Source organism: Xiphophorus couchianus, chromosome 23 (genome assembly GCF_001444195.1).
Source record: "Xiphophorus couchianus chromosome 23, X_couchianus-1.0, whole genome shotgun sequence".
NCBI classification, from domain to species: Eukaryota; Metazoa; Chordata; class Actinopteri; order Cyprinodontiformes; family Poeciliidae; genus Xiphophorus; species Xiphophorus couchianus.
Genome location: NC_040250.1, coordinates 23,338,284 through 23,350,204, shown reverse-complemented (window position 1 = coordinate 23,350,204; position 11,921 = coordinate 23,338,284). Strand labels below are relative to the sequence as shown.

The 11,921-nt window shown below is 39.8% G+C and overlaps 1 protein-coding gene across 2 annotated transcripts; it reads left to right on the top strand.

Moving 5' to 3' along the window:
• The first annotated feature begins 1,609 nt into the window (after positions 1-1,609).
• eif4ebp3l (eukaryotic translation initiation factor 4E binding protein 3, like) lies at positions 1,610-4,483 on the top strand. 2 transcript variants are annotated; one of them, XM_028009497.1, is made up of 3 exons: positions 1,610-2,002; positions 3,317-3,499; positions 3,906-4,483. In XM_028009497.1, the coding sequence occupies exons 1-3, from the start codon at positions 1,870-1,872 to the stop codon at positions 3,932-3,934; spliced, it is 345 nt and encodes a 114-aa protein (XP_027865298.1). In that variant the 5' UTR covers positions 1,610-1,869; the 3' UTR covers positions 3,935-4,483. The 2 variants fall into 2 exon arrangements, with proteins under 2 accessions (XP_027865298.1, XP_027865299.1); XM_028009498.1 differs by lacking the exon at positions 1,610-2,002 and adding an exon at positions 2,844-2,987.
• Positions 4,484-11,921: the final 7,438 nt, after the last annotated feature.

The window sequence follows — 11,921 nt, the reverse complement described above, 5'->3', positions numbered from 1 at the left end:
AACCACATTAGAAAATGTGAAGTTCCCCAAATGACCCAAAATGTGTATATTTATGTTTCCATAATTGTTTTGTATTCTACATTTAGCCTATATACATTTACAAATACGTTAATTACTGGCTATGAATTCTTATATTACTCATTTCCTTTCTCACAGCCTTATAGTCATACAATCTACTTTAATTTTTCACTAAGATATGAATATGTGTATTCTGATTTTTTATAAAGTGTTGTTCATTACCACTGATAGCGAATAAAAAAAATTAATTATTAAAATGCTTGGATTAATATATGCCTTTGTGAAAAAAAATCTGACTTCAATTTAACATTTCTGCATCTCATCGGGTTAGGGGGAAAACACACAGCAGAAAAATTTATATTACGTAATAATTACAGAATTATTCAAATGGGCTCAAATTTGGTCAGGACAACGTCGCCCCCCAGTGGTTGGCAAGTACAAGCACTTTTTTTCCTGGAAGCCAGGAAGGAAGTGTTTGAAAGCAACACCGAAGAGCATTTCCTAATCTCATTTTCAAGACTCAGAGCAAAAGTAGACATTGAAATCAAATCCAGTGTTTAATATTTCCACACCAAACAGCGCTTCGCCTCCATTCTTCTGTATAGTTAATGTTTACAAAAAACAATATTTGGTGTGTTTACCCAGCTTAGAAAGCCTTCAACTGTCCCTATCACGGATTTACAAAACAGATGAAGTCAAAAGGAAAACTGCAGTTGAGTCTAAAAAAAAAAAAAAGGTATTGGTATTTTTTCCCCCCTGTAACACAGCAATTAAATATTTAAAAATGAATTTAAAAATGACTTAGATTCTTATGACACATCCTTAGTTTGTATACAAAACAAAGTTTGTTAGTGTCCCGTTCAGCTCAGTTCTGCAGTGCCACCGAGCCACTAGAGAAACACGTCACAAATAGAGGTGACTCATGTACGTGATGTTGATGAGAGTTTAGAAACAACTGCGATGAGAGCTTCGTGAGAAACGTATCCCCTCCTTGGCCCAAGACCATATGCTATATATGCTATAAGTGCATCACAGGCAGGGGGCAGTGTTACCGCTTATAATTGAGAATATGACGAGGAGATGCGCTTCTTTTTATACCAGCAAAGCCCGGAGAGCAGCGGACCATGACCAGCCACCACATAACTAGTCGTAGGCCAAAAAAAAAAAAACAACTTCCAGTCAAACTAACCACCCACAATCCACCAAAGCATCATCAATATTCGTTAGGTATTGTATTTGATAGCATCTCACAATCAGTTTTCTTCACCCTCACATTAATCACAACATTAATACATTCAGACAACCTTATTTCTGTGGCCTTATTTGGTTCGAGGTAAAGCTTTCAAGTGAGTAAAGTGTTGAAGGAAGAGGTGATTACAAGTGGAGCACTGGCGGCCATTTATTGAGATTACCATCGATAGTAAACCTGCATGTATGTTTATGTTCAAACAAAGTGGTGATCCGGTGCATCTCCAAGTCCCCCTCCAGAAGTGCTACACCGCCCTCGCAGGCTGCCCTGCACAATAAAACGTTCGCACCTAATAACTGTAGCCCACACGTGTCACAGAGTCGCTGCACAAAAACATCAAGTCTGGCTGCTGCAGCTGCGTGGGCTCCAAACGCAGCACATGGTCCCGTCTGCGAGCTCCTTCGGGCGACGGAAACCTATAGGCACTTAAATCTGAACTTGTTTCATCGTTTGCTTTACGACTTTTAAATTAAGTTCGGCCACAGCAAGCTGCAGTATTGACGCTGTTCTTTTGTTGTTGTTGTTTTTTGTTTTTTACCGTGCGGAAAGCTGAGAGGAGGTAAAGCTGCGACTCAAACTTAGCTGCTACGTTTAAACCGAACATGTCGACTGGTACGAAACAAGTGAAGAGCTGCCCCATCCCGACCAGGGTCCTCACCCTGAAGGACTGGTCCCAGCTGCCCGACTGTTACAGCCAGACACCCGGGGGGACCCTCTTCTCTACCACGCCCGGAGGTAAGAAAACTGATTTCAGCTGCTGTGTTTTCTCACGTTGCTTTTATTTGTAACTGTTACAAAGTGCAAATGTATCCCCCTCTAGAAAAATGACACTTAACTTGAATAATTTAAGTATTAATCTCGCTCATTCGGTTTTTACTCAGTTTTTTTTCTTCCTATGTGCTCTCGCGATAACACAATTAATGCAAAACACTCGTGGAATGAAAGCAAAACATAATTCTGACAAATGCAGACGCTTGTCATAAGCAACTGTCCTAAAATCTTTTCTCTGCACACTTAACAGTTTTCTTTATCTGTTATATCTTTCTGGCTAACGTCATCCAAACATTTTAATACAGCCTTTCTACTTAAAAATGCTTAATCTTAAAGTATTCTTCTCAAACGCGTTTGCTTTCACGTATTTAAGCAATCGGATGCTTAAATATGACTCGTTTCCTCCTGCACAGGTCCTTTTAAAACGGCTCATAAACCGTCCTCCAGCATGAAAACAAAAGGAAGTTTCAAACTCGTGACTTGCAGAGGGTGTACATTTGCGGCTCAGATCAGAGCCATTTGATTGGCCTTTGCGTCTATGGTGCAGCTGGAGGCCGTCCAATCTTTTGAGTTAGAAGTGCATAAAGAACATACTGTACGACTTGAAAAGAAGGGGAAGTGCAGTAAATGTTTAATGCGCAGAGGAGCCATTTTTGCGTGGACGGCACAAGTTGTGCAAGAGATTCCACCACTGTGTTTTGACTTGCATTCCATCTCATATTTCTTCTTCTTCTTCTACACAGTCTTGTCATAAACTATATGCTGAACAGTCTCCTCCTCTGCTTTTTTTTCCGTTTTTTTTTTTTTTGTCCAGGATGAACGGTCCAAGCCCCATTACATAACATGTTTTCTCTCAGCCGGGCTGATACTTCGCAGAACAGTTCAAACTCCAGAATAACACCAGCTGCAGACCGCTCCCAACGCCACATGGTGCAAGTTTTCAAAACAGGTCATCTATGACATAATCCGTGGGCGCCTTTGACCCTTAATGTACAGCTCTGTCATAGGTTGTCAACATGTTACTTTTTCATTAAGCTGGAGGGTTTTTGAAAAGAAATTTGTGGATTTGACTGCTTAGGGGGTTAAAAAAAAATGCAAGGGAAGCGAGCAGCAGCATGTTTTCCACTTTTCTTTTTGCCTCAAAGACGACATAAATCCACATTCCCTGCTTGCAAAGATGCGGCGCAAGTCGACTCGTCGCCAGTGCGAACTTCCACCACAAGGTCATTATTTATGCCAAAATGTCCCCCCTCTCTCTCTCGTCTCTGCCAAACGCAGGCACCCGCATCATCTACGACAGGAAGTTCCTCCTGGACTGTCGGAACTCCCCCCTCGCCAGGACGCCGCCGTGCTGCCTGCCGCAGATCCCGGGAGTGACCGTACCGGCCACACACGCGCACCACACGGGGAAACTGCAGGACCTCAAAGAGGAGGCCGAGGAGGAAGAGAAAGATATCGGAGGTAAATATTTGCCCGTTTAGCTTCTGTTTTCTGAACGCGTGTGTGCCCTTTTTTTTTTTTTTTTTTCGGCTCCGGAGGAGAAGCAGCTCATAAAAACAGGATTACTGTTCTGAGCTGTTGACTTTGAAGGTAAATACAGTGATGGTTTATCTAAGATGTTGAGATGCTTTCAGGTTAAATGTGGTTCGGTGCTTTGAAGGTTTTCAAATGGTTAAAGTATCAAAATTCACTTTTATTCCCCTCCCTTCTGTCTGTTGGTAAACACAGCATGCTGATAAGTTCTACAGTGTCTCGCCTCTCTGTTGTCCAGTAGGGCGTGACTGCATGGGGTGATTTTATCTGATGCAACCTCTTTTTTTTTAAAAATGCTAATTGTTTTTTTTTTTTTTTGTCCGTTTCTTTGCAGATGACAGCCAGTTTGAGATGGACATCTGAGTCAGCAGTACTACCTCCTGTGGAGCGTTGAGTTAAAACGCCTTATAAGTTGTAAAGGACTGTAAAGCATTACATACAAAGCTTTTTTTTTTTTTCACTTTTTTTTTATTTTTATTAAAAACCGAGGAACCTACAATGGAAAAAGTAACCAAACGTAAGGCGTTTTTCACCTTATAAAATTGGGTGTAAATTGTCTAACCTCGGATGGATTGGTTGGTCGCTTGTTTCAAAGAAACTATGGAATCAAGTATGAAATCTGTTTTGATTGAAACTTTTTTTTATCTTTTGTAAATAAGAAACTTGTACTACGTTTTAAGTTCAAGGATTATGGTTATTTGATCAAAGCATGTATAAAAGAGGTGTTTGATACATGGATCAGTTTGCTTTTGTTGAATTCCCTCCAAAAAAAAAAAGAAGGGTGGGCTATCAGTACATGCCATGCATCTCCCTTACAATTGGGAGGGGGGTTGGGTTTCTACTGAAAAAAAATCAGCTCTTACTTTGTTTTGTATGGACACGATGTGTGAAAAATAAATGAGTAAGCTGTCATCTTGTGTGTGTTTTCTGTTTGCAAGACTGATTTTCCCAGTTACATTAAAAATGGAAGGTCATTAATAGGAGTATTTACTGTCGTGGTTAAGCTGAACACCAGTGTACATAACTCTGTCCTGAACTTCCCTCAAACACATTTCTAAGGCCTTCCTTGAATACAATATCTCATTGATTTGTCATGGCTTGATTTGGAACATGGCGACTTCTCCAATATTTTGGGGGTTGTTTTATGCACGTGTGAAACCCAGACGGGCTGAGTCAGTGTAACAATGTTGGCTTTATTAGGAGGTAGACGCTTAAGGCTAAACATAAATATTGGTGCCAAATCTGATGCAGTTCTTCGGAAAAGTATTTGCACGCTTTGAACTCATTGACATCTAGTCAAGTTACAACAGCAAACCTGAATTTATTTTTCTCTTCCGCCACGATTCTGTCCAGTTTCACATCTGATATGCGCACACAGTTGTGCTTAATTTTAAAGTGGAATATATAGGAGTTTCTTTTGTTGTTGCTTTTTCCAGATTTCTTGCAACATCTAGTTTTATTGCACAACATATATTTCCCTTCACATACTGCTTTTAGTAGCTTATGTGACCATCCTTCCAAAGTGTCATGAAATATGAGCTACTGTGACATTGAACTTTCAATCCTTGCTTCCACATATCATATATGCATTGATTGGTCCAAGCAAACAGCTATTTGCCAGAGTATTGATTTATACAAATCTGGGTCAACGGGTACCGTACATTATCTACAGTTACTCATTCTACTATGATATTTCTTTTACACTTGGGCATGTTTCAACCACTCGCTCCAGTGTGTTTCATCGGGATTCAGTGTGATAGACCAAAGTAAAACTAAAATGGGAGAAAGCTAATGATTTCCCTGTATTTAACTGTCTTTTCATCATAATTAAACAGCATCTCCCTTGCTGTTTCTTAAAAAAAAAAAGCATTCACACTGGTTCATCTGATCAGAGGACTTTTTTTTTTAAGCAATCACTTTTCTATAAACACATCGACTGGCCCTGGTTAATGCCCTTTTAGCCTTTTATTAAGCATATGGTGGCAAAATACAAATGCACACCAGACTTTTTCAGATTTTTATTTAAACAAATCTCTATTTTTGTCACCACTATACACTATACTCTGTCGGTTTATCACATAAAATCCAATTCAAACACAGCAAAGTTTGCAGCTGTGGTAAGCCAATGGAAAAGTTCAAAAGGTAGGAACGTTAATGCAAATGAGCGCACGCTCTCTATGAAATTTAAGTGGTTCAGCTTCGAACTCCCCATTATCAGACATATCTAAGAGATGAGATACAGCGTGGCGTCTGTGTGGCAGATCATGGACTTAGTTGAAAGAGCATTTTTAGGCACCTTGGACACACCCAGGCCCGTCTGTGCCACGGATTCTGCTGCTGACCTCGAATCGTCGACACGATCAAGGCCGGGCCTCCTCGCTTGTCCCAGATCTGTAGATCATATGCACCGACAGAGAGGGGAAGGTCGGGTCTTTAGGAATGTGAGCAGCTGCTGCCTGCGAGCCAGACATGACCACAACGCAATCTTTAGGCTGTTTCACCTCTCAGCTGTCTCAGATTTGTAATGACACACCACCTATTCTAGCATTAATATTTAATTCAGCTCCATCGAGGCAGCTGTGTGGATTTTGTCGAGGTCCATCCCTGGGCTAGTGGAAGCAGACAGGCGCACTCCTGCATCATGTGACTTGGTGATATACGTCAGGCTGCCCAGCTGCTCCTGCCTCATGGCCTTACAGGCCTCACCCCTAAGCAAAATTACAGCTAACAAGTGACTCGCGATTCAATATTTTCATGCTTCGTAACAAGATTAAAAAAAAAACTCCACTTAGAATTTTACCATCATGGGAATTATTTGGAGTTGAGAAGTCATTTTACATGTGCTGTACTGCTATTTTATTCAGTGAGAATGCAGGAATGAAGCAAAGGAAAGGGTCAAAATCCACTTTCATTAGCCAAAGTTTGGGTTTGTTTGGCATGTGAACAAAAAAAACATCCGATGCCAGTTGACTTCGATAAAGACCATGAGATGCTGATTTGTGCACTTCTTCGTGCACAAATGTATGAAACTGCAAATGTAAGAAAAGCCCCTTATGTTCTGGTGCACAGCATAGCAAGACTACCTCTGCAGTAATTATTGGCACAGATTGAAGAGATTTTGTTTGTGTTGTTTTTTGGCAGAACAAACCTTTTCTCCTGATCTCCTGTAATGTAAAATGCCCTGAAGTTGTCCTCTACATATAGACATGTAGACATGCTGACAGACAAGACACATGGAAGCTTATAAATTGGATTTATCATCTAGATTCACATGCCTGGTTCAAAATCCCATGCATATGTTCCCTTATAGCAAGCTCAATGTTTGTGCTGTTTCTGGCCACATGCAGATTACTTTTTAAAAAAAAATTGTTTGTACAATTTGGTTTTGAATTCTTTGGGCTGAAAGAGAGAAGATCGAAATCCAAATCATAAATAATGTAGATAAATATACCTTGTTCCAGTATAATCATTCAGTTAAAACCGATGTGTCAATTTTCTCTGAGCATACATATTTATCTAATTTGTTGTAATAACATAAGGACTTACAGTCTCTTCATTAAAATAAGTTACCCAACAAGTTGATTATTGCTAGATTTGAGGTTGGTAGGAAAGTTATAGATTTTGTTAGAGACTGATAAACGTTTTTTAGCAGAAATATAATTGATCTGCCCCTTTTGTGAGCCTTTCGAACATTCCTAAACTAGAATCATAGATGAATATGCTCTGCTTTAATGTTCAGAGAAACCAGCTCCACATGTGCTACAAAGGTTACCATCGATCAGAGACACGTGGCCAAATCTAAACTTCCAGAAAAAAGTTGTACTTTACTTTGTGGATGTTCAAAGTGCAAATAAATTTACACAAAAACTAACTCGTCAAAGTCATTCATAGCATTTATTATCTAAGTTAACATTGCTTTGTTTTTGTTTGTTTGTTTTTTTTTCTTTCGTTGCAAAGTCATGCATGATATGCCCACATTTTTTCTGGAGCAGCTGTGAGGGGCTGCTGAAAGTAGGAGGGCCTCAGCCTGTGTCCGTTTCACCGACCCTATGTCGGCGACACATGAGCTTATCAGTGCCCACACAAACTAGAGCAGCAAAGAAACACTCAAGTTCCGACTTTATGTAGTTTAAGATGACGATTTACATCATGAAGAATATGAAAACCAGCTGTACACTTGGATTATTTTGGTCTTGATCATGCAGCGTACTGCCAAGGAAACATTTCAATCCCGCACTTTCACAACATGTTTTGGAAAAATCTCTGCCTCGTACTACTGTAAACAACACTGGAGATGACCATGTGTTTCTCTCCATCCCCGCCCCCCATGATGAGTCTAAACGAACCCCTTAAACTCAGGTTCCTTTGGTTGGGTAAAGTACGGCTTAGTCGAGTAGGCTCTATTTTCGTCGGCCCCTCCGTGTTGAGGCTCAGGAAGTGGGGTCAGGCTGGGTTGCCGGGGCAACGTTACAAACAGGCACTGGAAATACACAGCCTGCTCCGTGATCTCCACAGGGGGAGGGGATGGGGACTTGAAGCGGAGCACATGCTGGATTCTATAGACGAACACATTCCACCTTACGCCCAGTGATCAAGCACGCTCCTGGGAGCTCAGCCAGTGGGGCTGCGCTCTGACTTTAGCTTGCGAAAACATTTCAGAGAATAAAGCGATTCCTCGATTACCGCTGCACTTTGAAATCGAACCCAAGAGACAAGCTGACCACAGAAACTTGGATGGCAGATTTGTTTTTGAACAGCAAAATGTTTTCCCATTTTTTACGTCCCTGGCCTCCCCTCACACACAAGTTGATATCTACAATATCTAAAGAAAAGAAATATGACACACACAACTTTTTAAGGAAATACTTTGCTAGAATTGCATCACTTTGGCATAGTTACTCGCTTGGTGAAACAGTCTCCCTGGCCGTTGCACAATCTCTGTTTTGCTGCACAGGGTACAGTGAGACATGTTATTGCTTAATATGCAAAGAGCGCCTTTGACCATCATCTTCCCCTTTCATGAGATTACCTATTGGACAGTCTAGTGTCATAACTTTAGGTTTAGGTACAAAACAGATTCTATAAAATGTATATTACCCATGTTTATTGTGCAACTTTATCATGTATTGCAACATCGTCTGGTGTTATTGCAGAACAGACATTTTCCTGCCTGCACGATCCTCTTTCAGGAGCTTCTGCCTGTTAGCAGCATGTTACACACACGGACGAAAAATGTTGCTTCGCCTCTGACCAAAAAGCCCACAACAGTCATTGAAATAACTAGAAATGGAGACAATAAATACAAATTTAAAGAAAATTAACTGATGAAAATCAGACGCTGTGTTTTAACAGAATCATTAAAAACCCCCCAAAAACTAATGAAACAGGACTGGGTGAAAATGACGATAGCTGTAACTTGATATTTTCCCACGCAATCTTTTGAGGAAGACGCTTCAATTAGGTGAATTTTGTAGCCTCTCCTGTAGGAGAGGTATTTTGGACTTCGAGGGCAAACTGCTCCAGTTGTATCACGTTTGAAGGATTCCTTCCCCAGATATTTCAGTTCATTCCACAGATGTTCAACAGGATTTAGAGCTGAGCTCAGATCAGAATAGTCCAAGTTATTCCTGAATGTTGCGTGTTTTTGGTCATTGCCCTGTGGCAAGATTCACAACCTGCAACTGAAACCAAGCTTTCTGACACTGGACATCACATTTTCCCCCTCAATGCCTTGATAGTCTTGACATTTCATCGCACCCTGCACAGATTCAAGATACCCTGTGCCAGAAGCAGAACATAACCAAGCCTTTGCTTTGAAAAGTTACTGTTCTTGTCTTTCAGTTTCACAATTATACACAACTTCTTGTTTGTCTATTACATAAAAATAATCAAGAAAAACACACAGAATTTTGGTGTAACTAGACATGCTAAAAAAACACCTTCACAAGAGACTAGTCATAAATCCATACCAGAGTCTCATTTATCATAATCAACAGGTAAATTTAACAGGTGGCTATTTTCTGTATGTTTTGCATCCATATCAGTGTTAAGATTCATTTTGGGAGAAATAACTCTTGTCTTTTAGGATGTATTTCACTATGTACATATAAAAAAAAGGAAAAATACAGAAGAACCTGCTTTGTTCTACTTCCCTTCCAACCAAAAATACAGTAGAAAAATACTGTAGAATATACCTGGATTTATTTCAGCAACATCTTTTTGTAATATTTTAAAGAAAAACAAACTTTAATGTCAACAACAATAATCTAATCTTACTGTTTCGCCATAATGTGTCTGAGTAACTTCCAACCAATAATGTATAGAACATAAAAATAGCAAAACATGTTTTGCTGCAAGCTGTGAATGTGCACCTTTGACACTTGGACTTCACTGTGCTGACACTGTAGTTAATGTAGGTCAATAAAGTGTCAACACTTCAGTATTATTTCTTCCAGACCGGGTTGACATCCTGTATATGTGAAATCACATGAGTGTTTACTTTAGATGAGTCTCTGCAAATATGCACAGGTCTCCTTCACTCTAACTGTGAGCTGCCAGCTCCAAATAAAAGAGCACACACACACACACACACACACACACACACACACACACTGACAAATTTCAGCTCAGCACTGAGGCCCATGGGCGATCACTCTGCTGTCATAGCAAAAAATAAGAATGGCATCTAAACAGGCTGCTCCTTTCCAAGCAAAACATAGAAACCTTTGCAGAGACACTGGAGAATCAGGAGCCCAAATTTATGTAGAGACATTCTAGGTCTCTTCGTTGATGTCACATCATCTTACTTTATGTTTAATTATTTCCATGTTTGAAAAAGATTTTTCAGTTCTGTGTGATGTTCAGGAAAACAATATTCAACAAGTGTTTTAGCTGTACTGCACATACTCAGTATATGCACAGAAAACCCTCGTCTGTTAAGTGTGAAACTGAAAAGTTAAACAGCAACCACAAAGCATATCTGACAACCTTACATGAGGAACGGCTGCTTCTTGTTCGCGATTCAATGGAAAGCTCACCTGGACAAGGCTGACCTCTGCTGGTAAAGAAGCGGTAGTGCATGTTACTCAAGCAACTCAACTGTGACAGTCCTCGTCCTGCGATTTGGGAAAAAGTATTCTTATTCTCCCTAGTAGACATTACTCTGATACAAACTAATTAAATTTAATTGAACTGAAAAGGACTCTCTGAGACTGTGACGTTTAATATGTACTAAGTCCAAAATACTCCTGAATATGTTGCAGAAATAGACACAATGGACAAGAATACAAGATGTCGTATTCTCAGAGTAAAAATTTTTAAACTGATATTTTCTTCTACTTCGTCAGTGGTTTAGAAGATAGTGATAACGTGCAGGAAAACAAATCTTTCTTCCTTGCAATAGTTCCCAGGCCAGAGGAGATAATATTGTTTCTCTGGCGACACCCCATGGAGGAAGCTAGGTTCATTCGCTTCTGTATCCTTCTATACTTTCTGACCTGATCAACGTCGAACCACCAAGTTGAAATTTGAAATCTCCTTTGACTTGATTAAAAAAAAAGGAGCACTAGGTTCATATCACTAACCCACACTAAACTCTTTACATGGAGTTTATCATTCGGTAAATTTCTACCTCACATATAAAACTATATTCTCTACTTGAAGCAAAACTATCATTGAATGGTTTATCTCAGAAAAAATTAGGATTCAGACGTAGAGTTGTTAATTGTGTTTCACTTGGCTGAAACACAATTAATAGGTAGGGTATATCAGAAAATAAATATCCTACCAGTTTTTTTTAAGTTAAAATACACAGAATTAGAAATGACTTTTGATCATAGACTGGACATCTGAGGACGTAGACAAACACAATCGTTGATACCCACCTGGACACAAGGCTCCAGCCTTTTACCTCGCATAGGCAATACGAGAAAGGAGGTCTGCTTGTTAGCTCCACGACTGCAACGCTAGGATCAATGAACTCAAATGATGCCATTATAATATAAAAATTTAAGATAGGTAAAGGGTCCAATAGAACTTTCCTCTGGGAATCAGACCAAGAATTTGCAAAAGGATATTTGCAAATGTATTTGTAAAGATATCTGTAAAACTACTCCAGTGCTGAACTGGTTCGAATCTTACATAAAGAACAGGGATTTCTTTGTTTCAATAGGAAACTTCTCATCGAAGCGGACAGAAGTCACATGTGGGGTACCCCAAGGCTCAATCCTAGGACCCCTCTTATTCAATATTTATTTGCTCCCACTAGCTCATGCTATAGCAAGAAATAAGATTAGCTACTATAACTACGTGGACGATACACAGCTCTACATTACAATGTCACCAGGTGACT

Bases quoted from the DNA above. Each gene is read 5' to 3' on its own strand.
- eif4ebp3l (XM_028009497.1), top strand. From the start codon at position 1,870: ATGTCGACTGGTACGAAACAAGTGAAGAGCTGCCCCATCCCGACCAGG. The intron at 2,003-3,316 runs GTAAGAAAACTG...TGCCAAACGCAG, and splicing joins CTTCTCTACCACGCCCGGAG to GCACCCGCATCATCTACGAC. The intron at 3,500-3,905 runs GTAAATATTTGC...GTTTCTTTGCAG, and splicing joins GGAAGAGAAAGATATCGGAG to ATGACAGCCAGTTTGAGATG.